Source organism: Spea bombifrons, chromosome 5 (assembly GCF_027358695.1).
Source record: "Spea bombifrons isolate aSpeBom1 chromosome 5, aSpeBom1.2.pri, whole genome shotgun sequence".
NCBI lineage: Eukaryota > Metazoa > Chordata > Amphibia > Anura > Pelobatidae > Spea > Spea bombifrons.
This window is the reverse complement of record NC_071091.1, coordinates 24552177-24578826: the sequence shown is the minus strand read 5'-3', so window position 1 is coordinate 24578826 and position 26650 is coordinate 24552177. Positions and strand designations below refer to the sequence as shown.

Genomic DNA, 26650 nt, shown 5'->3' with positions numbered 1-26650 from the left:
GCTTATTATTTGTCAATCAGCGTACCGTTTTGGCTCGATTATAGGCCGCATCCTTAAAGTTTGGTGCTATTTTCAAGAAAAAAATATTTTTAAAGAAAAGATACACATTAGTGGAATGGCAAAACAATAATTTACCTAACAAACAGCAATACGTGTTTTGACCACGTGGTGGCGCTACCTGTTTGCTGTGTGGTCGGCATTGCGGTGAAGACGCAGACCGGGTAGCGGTGGTACTCACTGCCCGGGAAGCCACCTGAGGAGGAAGCATCGCGGGATCAGTCACGGAGCGGGACCAGAGAGGCAGGTAAGTCCTTACATATCTATTATGCAGTTAGTCAGCATATGTTATATATAAACATAAATTCGGAAAACCAATAGCCATTTTAAGGTCCCCCCTTAATTCATAATGCACCTTACTTATAGATATTTGGCTCTGCTCCCGATATGCCACTCTGCCCCCCAGATATGCCACTCTGATATGCTTTATGTCCCCTGATGTGCTTTATGCCTCCTAGAAATGCCACTTTTCCTGTAGAAATGCCACTCTGCTCCCTACATATACCACCACCCCCCAGACTTACCAATCCCCCCCCCCAGACTTCCTGGGGTCTAGCAGGGCCAGCCGCTGGACGTCTGTGACACTTCTAAAAAGGAGCACCGGTGTGACTTAACATTCCGGTGCTCCACCATAGAAGCCCCAGCGGAAGTGTCGGCACTGGAGACTGTCTGCACGCATAGCACAGACATTCACCGGCTGCCAGAGAGGAAGAACTGTGGGAAATCCTCCTCTCTTGCAGCTGGTGAACGTCTGCGTGTAGACAACCTCTGCTGCCGGCACTTCCGCTGGGACTTCTATGGTGGAGCACCGGAAGGTTATGTCACACCGGCGCTCCGTTTTAGAAGTGTCGGCAGCGGAGGTTGTCTATGCGCATCGCGCAGACCTCCACTGGCTGCTGGAGAGAAGGATCCAGGTCCCCTGCTGCGCCGCGGGGAATCTGGATCCTAACCGGCACCCAGAACTGCATGTCGGCGCTTAACCCCGATTATCATTGTTCTGGATGTTTTTTTCCCCACAAGGAAAAAAGAAATAGAGTGGCAGAACTAGCTTTTATCTAATTATTTTTCTGAAGTTTTCTCCTGTTTCCTCCCTCTACAGTTAGAATGGCGTCTTAAGCCAATCAACAGCATAGTTGCCAACGTATGACAAAAATTTCCAGGGACGCTTTGCAGCACAGCTATCAATTACACTGTCCCAAAGCTCCACCCACTCTACACAATGTTGGGAGTGTGGCAAGAGATGAGGAAGTGTGGGTATGACCCCAGAAATTGGTGGAGTGAGGGCATGTCCACCCCAGACGCCTTACAGGTTTAAAGTTTTGCAAGGTGGCCACATTTTTTGGTCTTACGGTTCCTTGGCCCATCAAAGAAGATCAGAGGTAATTCCTAGGACAGGAATGCCCACCTCCACAAGAGATGTTAAAAAATAAAAAATAAATAAGTACTTTCATCAAGGTATGAGAATAGCAGAGTTCTTCTGAAAAGCCACAGATATCAGACAAAAAAAGAAACATTCTGCACACTCTCTTCAATAAGTATAAGTTTATTTAAAAGCCCATGCTTAAAGCATAAAGCCTTAACCAGGGAAGGGCTTTCAAAATGACAAACCAGTGTTATATTTATTAAAAGAAATAACAAAGCATCACTAAACTGCTGCTTCATTATCACATTATCAATGGGGTAAGCTTCGGGTGCCACTCAAAGGGGTGCCACAGGTTGGATCAGCCCTTTGTGTGTGTGCAAGTATCAGGGTGTGTTTAGGATCCGCCCGGGTGCCAAATACTCTAGATACGCCATTGCATACACAAGTTGAGGACTGCAAGGCAAAAAGGTGAGGACCAGTGACAAAATAAGGTGCTAGATGGAAATAGATTGTGATGGGTTCAGTTTCCAAGTGGAGGCATTCCTTAAAAGTGAAAAATAAAAGTAGAAATTGCTCAAAAAGGCATACTAGCCTAGTGATACCATAGCTATAGATATTTAAAACTTTCCAGGATCTACCAATCAACAAAATCTGGATCGTACTTTATTTTTTCCATTTTTCCTCCACACTTTTCCATAGGCTTTTCTCCATGTGTGCACTTGCTGTGTCACTGATTGAAACTTGGTATTTCTGATACCTGAAGAGAAGAAAAAGGAACAAATCCTTTTGTATCTCAGAGACAGATTGAAAAATGCAGCAGGAAAATGAAGTCCTGCCAGAAACTTGCTTATTTAAAGCACATCCAGGCAACTGTGGATTTTAACATGATGACGATATTAAATCACTGTAGTGACATATGTATATGTCTGTTACCTCAACTGCCCCGGCACTTTAACTTAATCATTATGTAACTTGTATAAGTTCTGATCTCTAGCCATAGATAAAAAGCAAACCAAGAAGAAAAATCATTAGAACATGTACACTGTTTGTTTTTATCCCTTCAGGGCTCAGTCCTTGGGAACCTGTCCCATCTAGGGCATATATCAGTCTAGACCATGGAAGTACCTAATGTATTATTCAATATGTGAAGAAACTTTGAAGAAATGTCACTGATTTAACTGAAAGAAATGATGACACTCTTAAGGGGTTCATTCTTTAGGGAATGTGTGACCAAACAAAACACATACCGTAAAATCTTGGATATAATACAAAGGTGGCAAAAAATGATAACGAAATAAATATTATAAAATAAAAAATGATTGTAACGTCTTAAGATGGGGGTCAGGTCTGGTCCCCACACTTCTGTGTAGTCTAAAGATACTCCAGGTTTCATCCCTGAAGCTGCCTCTGGCATTTCTATATAAATCCTACCACCCTTTTCAGGACTGGAACAAGTGGTAAATTGTGTTTATTATACCCGAGATTTAACAGTACAGAAATGTATAAATATAGGTATATTGAACAGCATACAGCAATGCGGAATATGATGGTGCTATATTAAAAAATGATAATTAAATTATCCCACTGTTACAGTCTACGCAGTTTAAATAGCTGGTGCATAAACACAAATAACTAAAACAAAACTACATAACACAATAATGTATCAGTATTTTGTATCTGTGCTCTCTCTCTCTCTCTCTCTCTCTCTCTGTGGAACTTCTCCATAGGCCTTAATAGACCTTTCTCCTAGGACCCTCATGCTCCTTGGAATAGACTTATCCAGAACATAGGGTCCTTGTATGATCATTCCTAAGAATGTCTGTTCCAGGATTGTGTGTTCCAGAGACTGCCTGCTTCATAGAATGTGTATTCCAAAGACTGTGTCTGAGATACACATGGTTTTATGAAGAGGTCTGGCCACTCATCCCCTCTGTAGTATCATCATTTGTCTCACATGGATAAGAGATTCTCCAAGGAAGCCCTTCCCTGCTGGATGTTTTGATCCTAACCTTGTAAATGACCATTTAATAGTGAGTGAGTGAAACGGATATATATATAAGATGTCTCCATCTTAAAAAGAATCCCTACATTCATCCCTTCCTAACACAAGATGCCACCAAGGCTCTTGTTTATGGCCTCACTGTCTCCTGCCTTGACTTTTGTAACCCTGTCTTAGCTGGTCTCCCTCTCACCCCTCTATAACCCACCATGAACGGTGCTGCCAGACTTTTATTCCTCTCCCATCAATTTACTAACACCTCTCTCTTCTTATCAGTCTCTTCACTGGCTGCCTGTGCACTTCAGGATTCACTCTTTCTTTCAAAGCCCTTCAAAGTGGTTCCCTTACTTACATCTCTTCACCTATCTCTAAATACGCGATTATTACCACATCCAATAATATTAATTGCCCCCCTAAACCTAATAACTGGTTGTGCTAACCTTGGCAACAACTGGAATCAAATGTTTGCAATTACTGGTAATAAGTCTTACATCACTGTGAAGGGATTTTGGCCCACTCTTTTTGGCAGAATTGTTTTAATGTAGCCAAATTTGAGGGTTTTCAAACATGAAGTGCCCTTTTTAAGGTCATGCCACGGCATCTCAATTGAATTCAAGTCAGGCCACTCCAAAACCGTAATTTTGTTTATTCATTTTGCCATTCAGAGGTGAACTTGTTTGTGTGCTCCGGTTAATTCTCCCTGTGCATAACCAAACTGCGTTTAAGGTTTAGGTCACAAATTAATATCTGGACATTTTTTGGTCAAGTCGCCCAGATCCTAAAGCAGCAAAGCAGCCCCAGACCATCACACCGTGTTTGACTGTTGGTATGATGATCCATGTCCTCAAAAAAGTTCCACTTTTGACTCATCACCCCACAGAATATTAATCCCATGGATGCCTCTTTCTTATTGTGGAATCATGACCTTAACAATTGAGGTCTGCAGTTCTTTACATGTTAGTCTGGGTTCTTTTGTGATCTCCTGGATGAGTTGTCAATGCACTGAGGAATTTTGGTAGGCCAGCCACTTCTGGGAAAGTTCACCACAGTTCCAAGTTTTCTCCATTTGTAGAAAAAGGCTCTCACTGTGGTTTGTTGGAGTCCCACAGCCTTAGAAAATGACTTTTAACCCTTTCCAGACAGGTGTCAGCGACTTTGTTGTATTCCTTTAGATCGCGGCAGAATGTGCTTCTTTTTGGGACCTTTTAGCCTACTTCACTTTGCGAGACAAGTTCTATTTAATTGATGTTTGGATTCAACTGGGCTCAAAGTGATCTTTTTCACAAAGGCGGTTTGGATAGCTTTTTTCCTTCTATACATGAAGTCATTATTTGAAAACTGCATTATGTGTTTACTCTGTTTATCTTTGTCTGCAGTTAAAATTAGTTTGATAAATATTTACGTGCGACAAAAATGCAGAAGAAGAGGAAATCAGGAAAGGGTCAAATATTTTTTCACAGCACTGTATGATAGCCGAGTCATATTTTTTATCCATGTATGCGTATACTGATCTCATGATCTCATAGGTAATGTATTTAAATATGTAATTAAATTAAAAGATGGCTGGCTTCATCTGTGTGACAAATCTCTTCCAAACTAAAGCCACAAAATGCTTGTACCCTTTTCTATTATTTATTTTGCAAATCTGCCATTTGCCAGTCAGCCACAAAGGGGCAGTGTGGTTTGGTTAAAACATTTTCAAAACCTCTCAAACCTGTCTTCCAGAGTGTATATGTACATACAATGCATTAATTATATTATAATTAGGAAAAAGTTGTCAAAGTTGACAAGAATGATATGTTAACATGTAAAATATGTAAAACCTTTTCTCTATGGAATGCACATTCTACGTGTAAAAAAAACAGCCATTTCTTTACGTATTGCTGAAATATATATACTATCCCCTTGGCTCTGCTAATATCTTTCTTGACCACTTCTCTTTATGCCTTCTTCTCCTCTGATGTCCATTCTGTCATCCTTGGAGACTTTAATCCCAGTAGACACCTTTTTGAGCCCTGTTGTTTCAAAACTCCTTTCCATTACCTCCTCTGATCTCACACAGCATGCCGACTCCTCTGGTCACGATGATGGTCACATCCTGGACCTTTTTTTTTCTAGTGTGTGCTCTCTCACTAACAAACTCACTCTAGTTCCCCTTTCCTCCTCTCTGACCCCCACTTCCTATCCAGCTCTCTCTCACTTTCCATCTTACTCATTCCCTTTCCCCAAAAAACCTTGCTTAACCATAGACCTTAGCTCTCTTGATCTTCTGAAATTCTTAACTGATTTACTCCCTCTTCTCTCTCCCTCACATCTGCTCTTGAGGATGTAGCTCCAACTACCACTCGCTCTTCACAACGCTCACATTTCCAACCCTGGCATACAACAGTAACCAGGCACCTTCAACATAGTTGGCAGAAGACTCTAGATTCTATGTCTGACTTACTACAATAAAAATTCATGCCATGTTCCTACTACTTCACCTCCCTTCTCATCCCTGTCTCACAACCCTAAACACCTCTTCCGTATTTTAAATCCCCATCTTCACTCTATCATATCTACGCCTTCCACTAATCTTACTGCCTCTGACTTTGCCACATTCTTCAATAATAAAATTGAAACCCTGCCCTTGCCCCCCTCTGAGTCTGCACCCTCCCATACTCTTCTTCCTCTTTTTTTCTCTCTTGTCATTGAAGATGAGGTTCATGCACTCCTTCGTTCCTCTTGTCCAGCCACATGTCCCTTCAACCCTCTTTACTTTCTCTATCCTCCAAGCTTCTTGAAAGAATTGCTTACACCTAACTAAGTTTATTGACTCCAGCTCCTTACTTAACCATCTTCAATCAGGATTCCGCTCTCAACATTCTACCGCCCTTAGTAAAGTTACTGCTATACCCAAGGAGAACTATTCTATGCTAATCCTTCTGGACCTCTCTGCTGCATTTAACACTGTGGACCACCCTCTTCTTTTAAAAATTCTTCATGATCTTGGTCTCTGTGACACTACTGTCTTCTGGTTTAGAATCCTACCTTTCTGTCCTAGAAACAGCACCCCATGCAATTTCTGTGCATACAGGCCCATTTGTCACCTTTAGACACACAGATAGACAGAGAAGGTTGGAGAGGCATTAATGCTGGCTCAGTTGATAATTGCTTTTGAATTTGCTTTCATTCACATCATACATTAAATTGACATAATTTATGTAGAAGATGGATTGTTTCAATATCTGTTGTGGTTACGCTTCATTGACGATTCAAGAAATAATTTGTGGTGCTCATCTTCATATGTGTCTTATAGCATCCATATAGATGTTAGTCCCATGTAGGGAGGGCTTGCTACCACTTTGCCTCATTTTCTTATTTTTCAAATTCAGTTTTCGCTAGCCCAGAAAACACATTCTTGATTTATATTTAATTGCTACTTGTAGATACTGTTACATACAAGGGAAAATGGAAACTGGATGAAATTGTCTTTTAGCAGCTTACTTCTTGGAAAGCACATTTTAACAGATAAGTTTTGCTTTAGGGACCTACTCCCTTTACCATTGGCGTTCAAAGAATTTAGGGGCTGATGACGAAAAATATTCAGACAGGCCCATCTGTATGACAGTAGGTGGCTATATCTCTGAATTGAACCACTCCTTTCCCACATTTGTCTAAAGCAAGGAAGAGAAGCGCAGGGATGGCACGGAAGTTCCATGGCACCAAATGGGCTTAGCTAATCACGAACTAAGGAGTGCAGAACACATGTTCACATTTGTTTGTTTTAAATCATAGCGATGAAGAGTTACACAATCTCAAAACTAACTGCAACTGCACAAAATCATATTTCAAACAGACCCAGCTTTACTCTAGTGGCGGACAAGAGATCTCATGGGCTAAGTTAAAGGTTTAAAACATTTCCTTTTTTGGTGTAAAAAAAAAAAAAAAAAATAAGTATTATTGTAGCATTTCGTCTTAATTGGTTGTGGCCTTTTCAGCCAAAAGAAAGTGAGTTACTTACAGTTTATGTAATGTGCACTACATTTTCAGTTATAGCCATCATTCCTAAAACTAGGTAGTCACAATATGAAATTATATGGAAATTAACAGCTATGGACATTTTATTTGATATTGCATTTGAGTTAAAATGATCAATAATTGTAAAAACAGTCTGTGAATAACATTACATTGTACATTTCATACAATTGCAAGTTTATTTCCAATTTCAAACACTATGAAATATTAAGTTTAGATGTTGAATTATATATGTTTAGATCCGCATTCAGTTCTACTCCATTTACATTAGGGTTGCCACCTGTCTCAAAATAAAGAGGGCCCCTCTTTTCTTGTTTTTTTGGTCTCTTCTAAGAAACCAAACTTTTTTTTAATGTCATCTGTAAAACCATTCCCATGGCCATACGATCTTTTAAAATTAAAAATTTGGCAAAAGGTGGCAAATCTAATGTTGCCATGTCATCAAAATGGGTAAAATGTTTTTTTTTGTTATTTTTTAACTCTTTTTCCAATTTCAATTTAAATCTACGTCATTTTTAGTGATGGTTTTATACTTTGGGTCTATTACTTACTTAAATAGACACAACATTGTGAAGTGATACAACTGTTGTGGAAATAGAAGTTATTATCATTTATTAATAGCTTATTTATGCAGTGGTATCATGTTATGCAGCTTTGCACAGTGTGATAGATTTATAGACCAAGCCTGATAAGTGTGTTTCCTTATTTTAACACAAGCTGTGTAATCGTCTCTCTGTCACTGCAGTGTCTTGGCAAAACAGCATAACAAGATATATTGAAGGTTGACCTTTTGGGGAGAGATGTAAGATTTCTGTACATTTTGAAGCCATGGAAAAGTGCGTGTTTTACATTTTTTGAAAAAAATATTGTTTTGGGAAAATGTAAATATTTGCTATCATTTTTTTCTGCACTTTTTAGTGATTTACATTCAGTATGACATAAAGAACATACAGTTTTGTTAGTATTTTAGTTTGGTATTTTATTTCACTTTTAAAGGGACCTGGTATCTGACATTTTGCATTTCAATATTTTACAATAGAAGAAACTAACAAGATTATAATAAGTTATTTGCATATAATTTCCCACCCCCAAAAAGAAAAAATATATATTTATGGTACTAAAGGGAGCAAGAGGTCTTCCTATAGAAGTGTCTCCTTCCATGCCAATTTCTCTATTCTCTGCATGTTTTTGTTAGCCTCGACACAACTGTTCTAAGTTGAAATGTTGGACCTTGCTCTGATTAATAAATATTGACATTATTGTTATTGGTATTTTGATTGAATTTATTTTTGCGACTACCAGATGATGTAGTCAGTGATGTGGAGATCTCAAAGGCAGGGAGGATGAATGGTTTCTTTAGGATGCAGGTTGAGGGTAGGTTGGATGTCTCTCTAAATAGATGAGGTTTTTAGCAAAAGTTGAAGTGAGTAGGAGAGAATCTGATAAACTGGGGTAGGAAACTCCAGAGAATAGGCACAGCATGGGTAAAATCCTGGAAATACAAGTTGAAAGAGGTTGTAACAGTAGAAGAGAAATGGAAATGGCAAGAAGAGGAACCTACTGTTGTCCACCCATAGTTACATATTATAAATGAAGCGTTTTGCCTCGTAGTCTGTCATAATTATAATTACAGTGAAACCAGCAGAAATAATTCTCAAGTTAAATGCAAAGTCATTCAGGAGAGGTCATTTTCCATTCCAGAGACATTCTTTCTTTTTTTTTTTCACGCAAGTACGCTTTAGTAATTGGCATACCTTGGAACTTCAGTTGACCCTGAAGACTATGCAAATGTTTACCCTTTAATTGTCCATCATAGAGATTCTACGCCCTACCTTTTACATGCCAGAAGGCACAGATATTCTGAATTGTTATTGTTAAGCATCAATTTCCAGTGCAAAATACCATATTAAGAATATTTAAAAAATCTGTCCATTCGTTCTTGGTTTCCAGGTGTAGTGAGCGGTACAGACAAGAGTATGTGTGCTTATCCATGGTACCTACCAGCACAATATAGTTTATTTTTTGCTGTGCTGAAATAACATTTGTTTTACATTAGATTCACCCCAAAGCAGTACATGTGGTGCGCCGAAATAATAATTTTAGAATGTTTCTATTCCTGAAGTTGTGTTTTTCTTTTCATTTCGTTTTAGGCCAAAGCACCAAGAACATCAGTGCATCTCCCAGTATCGAGAGTTTGCCTGGAGGCCGTGACCACACAGACTCTCCTCCTCCGTCAGCTGGGAAGAAAGATTCTTTTTTCAGCAACATCTCTCGCTCTCGCTCTCACAGCAAATCCCAGGGCAAAAAGGAATCTGTAAGTTTGTCATTTCTAGTGCTGATGCTTTACTTTTTTAAGCGCTGATGCTTTTCTTTTTATCAATGTGCTGAAAAGCAAATATGCTATTTTTAATTAATATATATATATATATATATATATATAGCTACAGAAAGTGCCCTTAACCTCAAGCCAAGAAATGAAATTTGAAGTGATGATCTGTTACAATGAGTTTATCCGTATTGTGTACTTATTATTTAGATTCATTTTACAGTTATTTTATATTATAAAATTAAATTTTCTTTGGAAAAATATGAGTAAGTAAGGAACAATGTGATCTATCACTCTGTTTCTCATTCGGCTCGAGAGACATTTTCTCATTTTAAAGTACATAGCCTTGACGTCACCCTGGATAATGTAGTGGACAATGCACAAGTATTGTTTGTGACTTCATAATGTGATTGATAATGTCTATTTTTAGTAGAGCAGCCAATATGAGTAGGTACTTTTCACAGAAAAATAAATTATGCAAATTATGTTTTTTTTCTCTCTCAAGATTATATATCATTTTCAATATATATAAATAGTCTTGTGTATCCTGTTTTGTTATTTTAACCCAGTTAACAGCCCATTTAACAGCCAGGGATCTGATTAATCGAATTATTATTAACATATTATCCAAACACAATCTAGTAGATGCCATATTTTGGTGGCTTTGTGATTGTGAAAACAAAAGCATCAATTAGTTTATTAAACAGTTCCTAGAGTTTTTTGCTTTTTAGGCACTGTTGGATCTTTGCTCTGTGTCCATGGTGGGGCCGTGTCTGTGACCATGCAAGGTTTTATGTGCTTTCTGCAGATGTTCAGTGTGATGGGAATGCTGCTGACCGCGTCGAGGTCATCCAACAAAAGGGCTTCCCCATCCCTCCCACTGAATTTTAGCCTAGATTTCTTTTTTTCTGTATACCAATCAACAGTGAAATCAGTTAAGTACGGAACTGGCCCTGTAGCCTACCAGCATATGTATTGTAAAAGTACTCTTCTGCCGACTCTCTTGAATTTAACACCTAAATACATCATCAATACATAATCCTTAATACCATTACTCGCCCCAAACCTTTTCTAGAAATGATTCTTTAAACATATAAAATTGTGTCTCATTGAATTATCATGTGACAGAAAAGCAGAGACTGACAGGTGGTTGTTACTGAAACCAAAAATCCTTCTTAATGTTTTTTTTGATTGAACCTTCATATAAAGGGTTGGGAAGAATAAAAGCAGAGATCTTCTGAGGCTTATTTGGTTAGCATGCTAGAGCAGGGTTCTTGAAACTAAGGCTTACAATTCTCATGACCCCACACTGGCCATGAGATTTCAATAGGTTACAGCAAGGAACGGCCATCAGGAGACGCTGCATCCCAGTGGACAGTGCACACGTGAAAACACATGCTTTATTATTAGCTCACATAGGGTCATGTGTGTGTGTGTCATACTATTACATTGAGTCACAGAAAAAAGGTTGGAATAACAATCATGCTTGTGAGCGTGATTAATGTTTTGTCTAAGTGGAACAGCACCTTTAAAAGGAGATTATGCACAAGGTATGTTTTGGTTTACATTTCCAAAATCCCCAGTGTCTCGTGCCACCCTTAATGATGCGAACTGCTGCAGTCTTATGATGTATTTCATGAATAGGCACCTGGATCTGCTTATCGTTAATGACAGACTAGTTTATACATAACTTACAATTTTATTGCAAAAGCTGCCTCTCTCTGTCTGCTTTAAATGTGAACCATAACAAATTACAAAAGGTTTCAACTTAGCAAGCTTGAATATATCTTTGCAGTTTGATCAAACCCATGTTTTACTTTTAGTATTTTACTTTTCTTCGGTATCCTGATTATGTTTGATGTTAGAGTTTAGCCTTTTTTATGTTAATAATTATTATGTCACCATAATACAGCTTGTTCAATTTCATAATTTCAGCGTACCGAAAACATAAATCCAGCTTTGGTTCCTTTTTTCACACAAAACAAACGTCCCTATTAAATAAACATTGAGTCATTCCTTCATGGTATTTTTAATATTCTATGTGATATGTTGATACACAGGGTGGCGTTCGTCTTTCTACAATAGTGTTTTAATAGATTTTAAATTGCATTTCTACTTTCTCCTGTACCCACCAAAAAAACAGAGACAACATAAATATTACTATATGTTATATTTTCCCCCCAAACTTTATGAAACCTCCTTCTGTTTTGTAAGCTTTGTTTATGAGGGGCTCTTCTCATCATTTTTTAAAGTCCAAATTGTTATGTCATGCCGGAAGAGAATTGTGACGCGAAAGGGTCGATGGAGGCATGTTGGTGAGAGGGTTAATTGTTAAGGAAAGGGTAAATAGAAAGGCATGTTGTTTTTCTGCAAGTTGAATGCAAAAACAGAAACCTTGTCTCGGATATGTTGGAATAACATACCCCTACGTGTTATTGTACCTGCTACAAGGACATATTTCTCAAACACACTTTGATGAAAGCAACCGCAAATTCTTAGATAAGTGTTAGTGAGCGCGCTTCGATAAACAAATTCTCGTAGACTTTAATGCATTGCCTTCCAGAAAGGCAGAGACTCTGCCACCGATCAGTATATGACGCCAGGCGCTCAGCCCTGCAGCAGTGCATAGCTTCAAGGCAGGGATATAAGCATAATAATAATATATACATTTCATTTCTCTTTCATTGGTCTTTATTATGCATTTGATTTGGTTAATAAACTATATGGATGATTTCATCCAATGAGCGTCATCTCTGTATCCTTGAACCTGTTAACCCCTGCCAGTCCATTAATGCAGCATTGCAGGATATGATGCCGCTATATAAATCAATAAATAGTAAAACCACCATGCCAACATTAGTTATCATATGTGATGAGGAAAAACAGAACTCCCCTGTGGTGTATTATGAGTCCAGAAATCTTCACGTTTATTGCTGTATGCTATTTTTTCAGTACTTTCTGGCCTCCAGCCTCAATTTCTATTTCATGCTTCTTTATGTTTAAATTTAGGCACAGCTGAAAACGGTCTTTCTGTGTTTATAACGTTGACAGAAAATGGGTTGTTTAACTGAGATTAATTAAAATAGACATGGTTTTAAAATATAGTGAGCCACCGTGACATTTAGTTATTATACTAGTCATCTTCTACATTAAAAATTAAAATGTGTAATAATTATGTTCTACATTTTTGCACCTGCTTTTGGATTTTTGATATTATAAAAATCCAAAATTAAAAGAAAAAGATGGGGATTAAAAGAAAAAAACCAAATCATTTAATTAAAATGGATTATTGAAGAGATCCTGATGTCTCACTCAGCTGCTTTGATTAATAAGATGTGCTATATCGCACACAGTCCTGGATTCAGACGGCACCATGGATTCTAGACATACAGCTCTGTGAAAACATATTTGCCGATTTTTTTTTTTTTTTTTTTTTTTTTTTTTTTTTTTTTGTGTGGCATATTTGTCACACCTAAATGTTTCAGATCATCAAACTTTTTTTAATATCATACAAAGATAACCCGAGTAAACACAAAAGGCATCAATTAAATAAAACCGCTTCTCCAGGTCACCACGGAGAAACACTGGGTCACGGAGCAGCATTATGACCACGCCCCACTTCCCCTCCAAAAACAGGCAGCCTTCAGTGGGACCGCCCACCGAAGTAGGACTGCCTACTGATGTTAAGGGCCCGCCCACTGATATCAACAGGACTGCCAACCCACATTCCCAAAAGCCAGGGCTCCGGGTAGTCGGGGACTGGATATTCCTAGGTATGAATAGAACCTATCTTGTAAAGTGAAGGAGCTAAAAAGCAGCACATGATGTCACAATCTCCAGACATTTCAGATGCCAGTTACTTACTTTTATGAATCATATCCTCCTTTCAAGGTTGAATTTGTTAGGCTTGTGTCTGTTTTCAACCTAAATTACTATGTCACTATGTTCTGTAAAGCAACTTCAGTAACTACATATTGTTTCATATTTTTATATAGCAGTGTATTTATTAAAAACAGACTTTGCAGGTTAGCCACATATTTCAGCCCAAGGACTTGTGATTTCCTTCTGCAAGTAAAGCTCAAGGTGGACCTACGTAATGTGTATATATCTGTATAGTAAAAGCAGTGAGATGACTTTCACATTACATCCCCCTATGATAACTATACATTATTCATGGGCAGCTTAGCCTTTTATGCAACAGAAACCTCAATGGGGTCCCCGCATATTGCATAGTGAATTGTGTGAGGTATAATGTTCAACTTACCTAAAACCTTTTGAGTCTTACACAGGAATATTATCATGGATATTAGAGATTCCATATACCATCAATTCCCCACTATTTTCCGAGACAAAATATTTAACAGGTAAAATTGGAAGAAACCCACCTATAAATAGTTTGGTGGATTATGGAAAAGGATGTTTTTATGTATCATTATTTGTAACCGCACATGCAGTCAGATCCTTTTCTCACTGAATTAAATCAATCGACAAAACCTTCAAACTGTAAATGAAGGATAATGGCGTTTGAGTTGTATGCCAGTTCAGTATTGAACACTTATCCTCATTATGTTCTTGATTAATGTAGTATTCATGTATTGCTTGTCTGTGTTATACACCTTTTTGTCTCTTTCAGCGTTAGATTTGTTAATTAATGATTATGCTAACTTGAAAAGCTGCTTCTTTAAAAAAAAAATATATATATATATTTTTTTTTTTTTAAGTGATCGATCTTGTGGTGAGATCATGCCAGATGTGTTAATAAATATCCATGTAATTTTTATTTTATTAAAACTATAATATAGCAAAAATATATAGGAGCTTTCTTGCTTTTGCTATTCTAAATTAAAGGTTGATGCAAAGTTACAGAATCTTCCAGAATTTTGTAATACCGTTTTATTGGACTAACAGTATTTTGTAATGACAAGCTTTCGGGAGGCTCCCCTTTATCAAAAAGTCAAAAGCATTTCTGACCAGCAAAAGTAAAAGACACAGGTTAAGTCTCACAAGTACATGTCCTGATATTGGGGTGGTGGGTTGAAAACAGGACAGGTAATACACAGAGACAGGAGGATCATAAATAGTCAGGCTTCTGTCCTATAGACTGCAAAGGTAGGGGGGGATAAAGCAGGGGTGTGCATGTTAGAGACAGCTTTGATATTGTGCTCAGATCCACATAAAGTCCTCTAGATCTGCAGTCATAAAATGCATCATTTTGGCTTCCAATTCTTGGGCGTTAAATTTCCTTTCAGTATTGTATGGAGTGACATCATAATCATAATCGCTCCTCATAATCAGACCAAACTGAATACCAACTCATACCTCTCAACAGTCCCAGTTGGAGTGACTTGTTTGAGTAAAGTCGTGACCGACTAGGGTGCAATAGTTTTCTTTGCGGTGGTTGATTGGAATATCTGTTCAGATTAATCCTTTCTTTAATTTGCTGGCAGGTGTCATCAATGGAACACCCTACTTCACACACAGTGCATTGTATCATGAATACAACAAATGCATGAATATATGTTTTAATGTTGTATGGCTTGTTGTGAGTCGCTATATTGTGTTGGCAGGTTTGTTGCATGGTTTGGCTGTGTTATCTGTGTGTCTTGTTTCAGTGGGAATTTTCCTATTAACCAGCTTTTGTTTTAAATCAGGTGGTTGCCTGAAGGCCAAGATGGGAGGTTCAGGGAAAATTTACTTTAGTACTTCATCCTCTGCTAGTATTGGTTGCAGATCCTTGATCATGTTGCATATTTTGTCAAGGGCAGGGTTGTACGTGGCTACCAGTGGTATGCTTGGGGAGGTTTGTTTCTCTGTGTAGAGCAGCAGGTGTTCATAGTACAGAGTTTATTTTCTTCCTGATGGTCCTTGGTTAGTATCCCTTTTGTCTGAAGCTTTGGACAGTGTTTTTAAATGCATGTCTCAGTCCTCTGTGTTGAGATAGTACCTGATAACTCGACTACGGATGATGCCTTGAAAGCTGGATTTGTGCCGTTCACCAACTTTACCCAAACAGATCACTCCATAAATTATATCAAAATACTGAAAGGAAACACTGAGAATAGCCAAAATGATTTTTATGACTGCAAAAATAGAGGGCTTATTGTGTATTTGAGTTTCTTAGCACATTATCAAAGCTTTCTATAATCCACCCTTGATTCATGACTGCCAAATTTACATACTTACCCTTGCTCTCTCCCCTCCTGCTCTCCTGTATCATTGGAGTCCTTGGGACTGAAGCCTGACTATTTATGACCCCCTAAATTTTATGTCTCTGCAAATTATGTTGTTTTAACCCATGTTTGCACCCCCCTGATTTAGGACATGTCATTGTGAGACTTAACCTGTGTGTTTTACTTTGTTGGTCAAGATAAAGTAAAGAATCCTGAAAGCTTCTCATATAAAAATACTGTTAGTCCATAAAAAAGATATTACGAGATTCTGTAACATTCTGTTACTTTGTATCTGCATTACTTTTTATCTGCATTACTAATACAGATACTCCTGACTGTATAAGTAAAAGTCTGGCAGACGTTGTTTATCCAATGCTTAACTAAGTCTATAACTAGGGATATGAGCAGTATGTACATTACACATAATTGCCGTTAAGAACAGTTTAGCCTGAGAAAATGTAATTAACCTGTTGGGCTGATTCTTCTGAAATTGAGGACAAAAATGTACCTGATCGCTCATCATAATCAAACCAAACTTGAATACTCATACCTCTCAACAGTCCCAGTTTTTGCAGAACAGTCTGGATTTTCAAAGGCTCTACCCCATGTATCTGCCCACTTCTGATACCTACTTGTCACATGGACACCTGAAATGTTGGGGTATGCTAACATTCTTTGAGTTGTCCATCTCTGGGGTCTTTAGTCAAAGTTTATACATTATGTTGAGACCAAAATAGAAAACATGCAGAGTCACATAATCTGTATGAGCCTCAGAGGTTTTGTTCAGCTGGAATGGCATACTAAGGGGGGGGGGGATCTGAGGTCTCCACACAAAAAAAATCTCTTAAGGACTCGGCTCGGACAGCTCTGAGTCACTTTGCTAACAGTGACATCAACTAGCATATACACTATTGTTTTTGCATCAGGAAAAGTATTAAACCTACAACTATACAGCTTTCACACGTTTCATGTATTCTGTTGTTAATTGTTAACTTAAAGTTGGCTTTACCCAAACCTATTCTTATGAATGCGTCCGGCCCTAGAGCAGCTTTTTAATGATGAATGATGATCTTTCTATGTCTTAAATATGTCAACAAATAGTACTACTATGAATTTACGTAAAGCCTAACACTGCTACAGAAGCAATGTTTGTAAATTTGTAACTTTGCTCTTCTCTGTAGATAGAGCAAAGTGTTTAACAAAATTAGTCATTTGTACAACCTTACAATAGCTGGGCTGGCTAACTGATGATGGTTCACCATATGGCCATCTTTTCCCATCCAAACATTTTCAGCCTGGACTCCCAGAGGAGCATCCAACTGTATTGGCACAGTGTATAGCAACAATTTCAGATAGAAGTTCATTAAGTACAGATGTATTGCCATAGAGCTTGCTGCTATGATTTGATGCCATTTTGTTTTGCCCATCTAAAAGCTAATGTAGTAGCCATTTATTATAGAATATTTTTTTTTGTTTTTTTTTTTACTTATGTTGCCTTGTAACCACAGCACATTTGTAGGTCTAGCTTCCTGCTGTCTCAAATCATAAAAATGCTCATTAAACATTAATGTTCTAATAGGAGACCATCTGTGTTTTTTTTGGGGGGGGAAAGTATGTATGACCTATAGATCTATTAAAAAAAATTTAATAAATATTGACAAAGTACAAAGCACTATGTGATTATGTTATTATTTGTTTGTAGTGTTTCCTTAAATGACATATTGAAATGGTTTACCTGTTATTTATGTAGGAGGATCTAGAAAAAGCTTAAATTCACCAAAACTGAATGTATTTCAAATCCTGTCTCCCCAGGATCTGGGAGAGATTCCAGAGATGGTAGCCGTATTAATCTGTTTGAAGTCTTTGCTTAAGAACCTCTCCCCTGCAGATCTAAATGTAGATTTGGATATAATAGGACTTTCATTGCGTTGGCCACGCAAATATGTAACAGTCACGTATTTAAACCAAATTGGGAAAAAGTTTTATATACCATATCCGTTCACATTAAAGAGGCACTAATTCATGCTTTACGTGCACTTATGTGAGCTAGCAAGGCAAACTTTAAATATGTGTGTAAAATATATGTATTTAGGCCATGAAGTTTGAAGTTGAACATCAAATAAAAAAACGTAATTCAAATTAAGGGTATGGGTCACTAATGATTATATACTGGATATCCATACCTGGGAACTCTGGGTGAAGTACTGCTTGCCCAGGTCTCTGGTGACTTTTCTCTTTCCCCGGGCAGAGGAGCAACATTTGGCCACACCCACTACCCACCCACTTCCCCGCCCAACTCCAAGCCCACTTTTGGGTCTAGCTCCACCCCATCACAAAGTCCACCAGAAGTGGATAGCCAACCCTGCTACAAGTTCCTATATATGTTATGTATGCTTATATATCACCATTTCAATGCCCTGGTTACAGTGTTCTGTTTATGTTTATCTATACCTTGTATGGGTATTTTTATATTATTTGGAAATATTAAGGGCTATTGTGTTGTGTAAGTCATACTTAATATATATGTGTAATCCTTCTTAATAGGGAAACCATGATTTTCAGTAATGAATATTTTCAACAGCTGTGTGAAAATAATTTGTCCCTTTCTGATTTTATGCATTGCTGCATATTTTGAAGTTCTAGGACAGAAACCTAATATTAGATAAAAGGTAAGCTGCATGAAGAAATGCCATATTTTACTAATTATTTATATATTAAAGACATTTAAGCCAATGCCTCAAAATGTAACTGCCACCCACAAATCCACAATGTGGTCATGCCACATTTACCAGTAATAGGTACAACCAAATGTTCCCTGTGGGTTTTGGTCAGTTTCTTACAGGGTCATGGAGGAGTTTTGGCCCACTCTTCTATGGAGAATTGCCTTAGTGGACACTGACTAAAACATCCTCTCTCGATCATCACACCTTACTCCCATCATACCTATCACATGACTCACATCACTCCAATAACACGTTATTCTCATCTCACCTATAATATATAACACATCACTCACTCATATCCTATCATGTATCTATCACACATTACTCCAATCACACCTATCACACATCATAGCTTACTCCCATTACACATCACAAGCACACATCAAAACTCACTCCTATCACACTTAACACGCATAGTAACATACACACACTAACATACTCAAGCACCACTACCTTTCTTGGCTCAGGTAGGACATGCTGCTTTGTCTGAGCACTGGGAATTGGCAAAGTCCTGCCCGCCAGCTGGAGAGGTGGGGTCGGAGCTGGTATTGGGGTTCCCCACAATGCAGAGCCCTCCGTTCTGAGCATTAACCTCAACTATGTGCCATGTGGTTTTGAAGTAGTACTTAGACAATAAACTGTATTTGACCGAGCATTGCTAAGCATGAAACACATACAATGGTTTGTGCCCTTCTAGGCCTCCTCTGGTGCTGTGCTTTTCTTAATGTGCATTGATAGAGTTTTGTGACAAATATATAAGTCTTCGCCAACTGGTAGCTTTGCAGTTTGATGAACAAGAAGCTCTCATCAATTTCTTGTTGTATACATCCGGAAATATATCATATCCACAGTTATCGGAATATATTTTTTCTGCTTCTAATTGTCACAACAGAAGGCATTAGCTATGAACTCCATAACAAACTACCGTATTTGCTCGATTATAAGACGAGGTTTTTTTCAGAGCAAATGCTCTGAAAAATACCCCTCGTCTTCTAATCGGGGTCGTCTTCTAATCAGACCTCAAATAGAGGTCTGATTAGGAGACTAAGATCCAGATCCCCCGCACCGCTGCAGGGGACCTGGATCCTCCTGTCTCACCCGACCCCCCCCCATCATACACACTTACCGGTGCTTCCTGATGTGTTGCCGGGGCAGCGGGTTGACGTCTACGCGATCCGCGTAGACAACGTCCGCTGCAGCCGGAAGGAGGTGTGGCTAGCAGCGGGGGTTGTCTGCGTCCGTCGCATACACCTTCCCCGACTGTCAGAGATCAGACTTCCCCGCACCGGTGCCGCACCGGTGCGGGGAACTCTGATCTCTGACAGCCGGGGAAAGTATACGCGACGGACGCATACAAACCCCCGCTGCTAGCCACACCTCCTTCCGGCTGCAGCAGAAGGCGACGTCAACCCGCTGCCCCGGCTGGAAGCACCGGTAAGAGAGGGGTGAGAGAGGGGGGGAGAGAGAGAGAGAGAGAGAGAGTGTGTGTGTGTGTTAGTTAGTTAAATGGGGGTATAGGGTGTGTGTGTGTGTGTTAAATGGGCATAGGGCATTTCTGGAGTGGCGTTAAGGGGGCATTTAATAGAGCACTCTGCCTCCTGAAATGCCTTATACCTCCCTATATGCCACTCTGCCCCATAATATGCCTTTTAACCCCCTAATTGGCAGAGTGGCATATAGGGGTATAAGGCATTTCTGGAGGCAGAGTGCTCTATACAATGCCTTTTAACTCCCTTAATGCCACTCTGCCTCCTGAAATGCCTTATACCTCCCTATATGCCACTCTGCCCCATAATATGCATTTTAACCCCCTAAATGCCAGAATGGGATATAGGGGTATAAGGCATTTCTGGAGGCAGAGTGGAACATAGGGGGGTCAAAAGGCATACCATGGGGCACAGTGGCATATAGAGGGTTAAAAGGCATATCATGGGCCACAGTGCCATATTGGAGTGGCAAGCCTGGGGGCAGATGTGCGTAACTGGGGGACAGGTTGGAAAATACAAGAAATAAAAACAAAAAAAATCTTTTTCTCAATCATAGCTTTTATTAAAAAAAATAGTTTACATGAATTAACATTTACTGGTAAAACTTTTTTCCTTTGGGGTCGTCTTATATTCAGGCTTTTTCTTTTTTTCCTAAGTTAATATTCAGATTTTGGGGGGTCGTCTTATAATCAGGGTCGTCTTATAATCGAGCAAATACGGTATATGCTCTATTTTACTTACTTTCTGATGCATAATGCTACAACTTGCCAAAACATATTCTTAAAATTTACACTGCAAAGAAGCCTTTTTTTTTTCCAAGAGGCATGAAAACATAATTTGATTCCAGTTTAATTAGAATTTTTGGCACTGTGGAATACAAAAGCTTGAGTTAACACAATAACTTTTTGGAAGACACTAGCTTTGCTCTGGACTTTTGCCACTTCTAATAAGAAGAATAAAGATTAAAGAAACATCAGAAGCACAGTTATGGATTTTGTCATTTAGAAGAAAACCATATTATGTACTAATCTCCCAGGGTGTCACATTGTGCTCATTCTTATACTGTGTGGACAGTGCTTACAAATCCCATAGATGTTACTATGACTCCACTGTGCGGCTTGAATACATTTAATATCCTTGTTAAGGATAAACCACAAGAAAAAATATAGACTTTGATCCTTATATCTTCTACGCGAGCCTGATGTATGGCTGTTAAATCCCAAGGAAGCATTACTATTAAGTACCTGGTCCTTTATGGGCACCTTCTGCATCTGAGCTTCAGGTGTAGGCCATCTATAGGTTCTGATAGGTATATTTACTAGGGTGCAAGTCGGTATTCATTCAATAATTGTGTAGTTAATTTACGGTCATGTTGTGTGGGGAGTATCAGTGTTTAGTCAGCTCATTCCCTAGTATTAACTCTTCACTCCAAACACCATTACCTTTGTAACAAAGTGTATTAAGATAGAATAGTAGCTAATATACATGGTACAGAAGTGTAGTTACATTGGACTTATAGAGATAAATCTCACCCCTTTGAACGGTAACCCAGAAGTAAAAAATCATGGATCATCTTTGTTAAAGGAGACTTGGGCAGGCCTTTTTATACATGCCCTCACAGATTTTAACTAATGCCAACATTCTGATTGTGTCCCATATACAGTTCATTTCAGTCCCCCTCTCACTTTCACCATCAGAATCCCACTACTCTTCCATCTCTTCTTTAGGCTTTTGGGCTTAGGCTAGGTTCACCCTAGGGTATTAAAACAAAAACAAGATGGTTGTTGGACATATAGATATCTAGCAATGGGCAATTGCGGAATAAGGCGTTTGGTTAGGTTCCAGTCTAGGGCCATGTAGAACTCTAATCTGATAATGATCTCCAAATATTTTTATCCATTTACAATAATCTCCATTAAATAATTTTGTTAATGATGCAGCATGCAGAACCCTAAGCTGTGTTAATGCCCTTGGGTGCATCCCATCTGCTCCGTCTGCTTTATCTATTTTCAGTGCTAACAGTTCAGCTGAGACTCTCTCTTCTGTAAATTACTTCATGGCTCCTTCTTGTATAGGCAAAGGCAAGGGTAGTAGTATAACCAGAGGCTCTCCAGATTTCACCCAGAGTCTCCTGGTGAAGCACTTCTTCCAGGGTCACCTTCCTCTTTATCTGGGCAGGAAAGTGGCATTCGACCCGTATCCCCTCCTACTCCTAGCCCACTTCAGCTATACCCCCGAGAAGGAAGAGCTCCAGGTAGCCAGCCTTGGGATATTCCCAGCTACGGGTATTAAGCCAAGCAGAATAAAATTGCTTTCGAGCCACACTGTAGAAGTTTCAAATGTGCGACATTTGCTGATTAGAACAAAGGAGCAATAAAGAGAAAGCTGCGGCTGTAAGGTCACCACTGTGCTGGTAGAGGACCCGTCACCATATAGTGCGTTCTAGAGTACATGTACATGTTCCTGCTCGCAGAGGCGAAAGCTGCTGTACTACTACTATATAATATTCCATGAAATGTCTTCTTTCACGATTATGCATCATCGCCAAAAATTGTATCTCTTTATTATTTTCCAGTGGAGGCACAATTTAGTTAAATTTAGTAGCCTTCTGGCACCTTAAAGGTTAATTTTAATATTCACACAAATAATGCATCCATTAATGGCTTGTTTCAAAGCAAGAGCCACTTTGTAGAATAGCACCGCAATCTGACCCCTTAGAAATGATGGGTTAATATGCCTTTGAAGGTGTTTATTTGCTGAGAGGCAAATGCGCTGGACTAGAAGATTACCATGGTAACCCACATCACACGTGACAAATGTATATATAATGTAGATGATGTGATCTTAACAGATGCAATATGACAGGGCTTTTAAAAAGAACAGCTGATATCACACAAAACCATTCTGCTGTCAGTCACCCTTTTTAAAATAATGCTCGTTGGTAAAGATAGTGCACAATATGAATAATCGTTACCTCAGCACGATGCCTGCATGTTTTCCTTTTGACACGTTTACCCCGGATGGCTCGTGCATATATTAGTTAAATGCTGTGAATGGTTCAGGTGCTCTGGTTCACGCTGTAATCCTTATTAAGCAATTGTACAGTGTGTGTGTTGCAAGACTATTGCAACAGGCGCTGGACTTACATTTTAAGAATATTATTGGGACTGCTGTATTGTATTGACTTGCAGGGTAAAATGTTTATATTTTAGGTTTTCACCTTGTATTATGTTACTAATAACTCATCATCTAATCTACGTTCAAGAGGGAATCCCTTTACCTCTGTTGTGTTATTCAACATTGTTGTATCTGTACGTGTATGTGTGTTGAAATTATTCTCAATCTCAATCTAGTCAATATACATCTTGAAGGGCAAAATCATTTCTACAGCAATAAGGGCTGTGAGGGTCATATCTGAGATTACTTCAGGTCTTTTAGTGAATAAACATAATAATATCATTATCTTTTATTTATATAGCATCAACAATTTACAAAACACATCTTACACTTCATAGACTCAAAGGGTATATCACGAAACTTAAGATGACCAAAAAAGTGAAACGTTGGGGTGTCTTGCAGTGCTTAGGTAATCCAATGACAATGTTCATGCCATCGTGTGCTGCCTATGTTGACTATATACATGTATATAAAATAGTATAATGAATACAGCTCTAGTGCTCCTTTCATTGCATTACTAATCTGCAAGTACCGTATTTATCGGCGTATAACACGCACTTTTATATCTAAAAAAATAAGTTTAAACCCTACCTGCGTGTTATACGCCGATAACTTTCTGTGCTGCACGATCTGCGGCCGCGTCTCCCGCACTTCCGGTTCCGGCGAGGGTGCGTGTTATACGCCGGTGCGTGTAATACGCCGGTAAGTACGGTATTTAGGTGGCATTTCATGTAACTGCACCATTGGGGTTAATTAAATAACATTACTTATTAAATCTCTTGTGATCACTGTTTTTGGCATCCTTTGACTTACTGTCATATGCTTTCAGGAGGAAGACCTTGAGGCCCAAATTTCCTTCTTACAAGGACAATTAAACGATTTGGATGCAATGTGCAAATACTGTGCAAAAATAATGAACACCCATCTTGGTAAGTATAGCCATTTGTTTTTTTTTCTGAAGGGATCAACTTGAATATTGTGATCTACTTGTCATAACAGATCCTCAAAAAGAGCCAAAACATTGCATTGCATTCCATACTAATTACTGCCTTTATGACACCACGCGTGTTCCGCTGCAGCACATAATGGAAATGTACAGGTTGGCATAATGACAGCTCTCCTCTACCCGCTCAAGTACTTTAAATTTGCGGAACCAGGAGGAATGCCAAATCTGATAACTTTTAATAAGGGACTGCATTTGAAAAGTCAAAACCTGGCCTTAAATGTTCAGACTGGAAGAGCAACAAATCGCTTTCTATCAAAAACAATTAACTAGATGAGAAACCTAATCCAGGAAAGCTACAGTATCCCTTATTAAATAGTTTTGTGTCGCTCATTGTATTGCTCAAACAAAATTAATATTCATTAAAGGTGAAAAATGCCTTTAACCATTTTATACATATTTGGTAATTATTTCAGAACACACACACAAACTTCTTTTTCTTAAATTTTAAAACTTTAAGTACACCATGCTTCTGTGTGTTTTAATTTAATTGCAGTTGACATGAAGGGCATATCCAAATAATAGCCTAGAATAACCTGGAAATTAATAACAGGTATTACCGGAGCATTTAATAACACCACATCACTAGTTAGTATAAAATATTAAATATTAAAATATGGACAGACTGTCTCTGTAGTACAAACATGCTGCCTGTACTGCCCTTACAAACATACACATTCATTATCTCCTCCTTTCTCCCTATCTCTCTTCTTTCTCCCTGTCTCTCTTCTTTCTCATTATCTCTATTCTTTCTCATTATCTCTTCCCTTTCTCGCTGTCTCTCTCCTTCCTCTTTATATGTCTGCTTTCTCACTATGATCTAGCCCCTTTCTTCCCATCTCTCACCTTTCTCTCTCTCTTTTTCCTTCTTAAGTCCTGTCGTGGGGGTGTGAGGTCTGTTTCTTCAGACCTCTGCTTCAGTGCTGAGCACTGGGATATGGTGTCACTCTGCATCAATCGCTGGCACACAGTGCTAGGGGGCACTGAAGTGGAGGTCTGAAGGAGCAGACTTTGTTCTCCCTTAATTGTGGGCCGATTAGTGGGCTGCTGCCTGACACAAAGACCAGCCATGACTCCAGTGCACCCCTCCAGGAGCAGCATTTTGATAAAAATGGTAGTTTGTAGCTGAACAGAATATTTAATTAAGGAGAACATTTTTTGCTAAATATGCTTCTTTTATTTATTAAAATGTATAATAGATGGCATTTTGCATAGAAATGCAGAAGCCATTACATTTTGCTATTGCGATTAAATATGATTACATGATTTTGACGAATCTCCCATTTTTACAACAGTGGTTCCTCAACATTCTGTGTTTGAAGATCACTGTGAAAAAGCTTTGGACACAATGCGTTGTCATTATTAGTACCTTCTGGAATGGCCAAAAAGCGTAAAATATGTGGATATGTGATTAGAATTACCAGAGGTTTCAAATACATATTTTTTTTTAAAGGAGAGGTATGGTTTTAATCCCTCACTTCACTTCATTATCAAACTAGCTTTGTTTCTACAGCATATAAAGGGCCGAGCTGGGCCTATATAATGCAGTGCGTAAGGAGACTCTGTGTTAGAGCCGAGCTCCTCGTACAGCAAAAGCCCTTCTTAATGTATAGTGAAGTGAAAGATGTGAGCACACCACTCTTCAACTCTCTCTTTGGCAAATAATCCCCATTGTTTTTATACACACTTTGGAATATCATGGGGTTATAGAGCATGGCAAAAAAAACATTTTTAATTTGTCTGTTCCTCTTGTGAAACATATGCAGATTCATTCAGGAATATCAAGTAGTGAACCTATGGTTAGTGGTGCCTAACACCATACACACACACACTATGTCCTTCCTTTTACTTGTACCACTTACCCTATGCTTACAAAGGAAATACCATATAAGACCATATGTTGACACACCAAATACTAACACACACTCTAACAACATATGCTAACAAACACTAATGCTAATACCATACAAACACACCCATTCACACACATGCTAACACACACTTGTTTTAATTCCACACACTAACATACACACACTCTAACACAGACCTGGGCAAAGCACGGCCCGCGGGCCACATCCGACCCGCTGAATAGCTCGGACCGGCCCGCAAAGAGTGTCCTGGTGACTCACCAATGAGTCCGGTGTCCCCCCCCGCCCCGGTCACTTACCTTAAACTCCTGTGTTGGAAGCGTTTGTCTCGGGTGCCGGCGCTTTACGCTGGGCGCCGGCATATGACGTCAGACGCCGGCGATCAGCAGTGAAGCGCCGGCACCCGAGACAAACGCCTCACGCTTCCAACACAGGAGTTTAAGGTAAGTGACCGGGGCGG

The 26650-nt window shown here is 38.9% G+C and overlaps 1 protein-coding gene across 1 annotated transcript in view; it reads left to right on the top strand.

Moving 5' to 3' along the window:
- Nucleotides 1-26650, top strand: part of TBC1D5 (TBC1 domain family member 5) — a 239581-nt gene that overhangs the window by 201236 nt on the left and 11695 nt on the right. The window contains exons 18-19 of the mRNA XM_053465963.1: nucleotides 9587-9750; nucleotides 24149-24248. Of these exons, the coding sequence (XP_053321938.1) occupies nucleotides 9587-9750; nucleotides 24149-24248 (264 nt within the window). The remainder of the gene's footprint in view (nucleotides 1-9586; nucleotides 9751-24148; nucleotides 24249-26650) is intronic.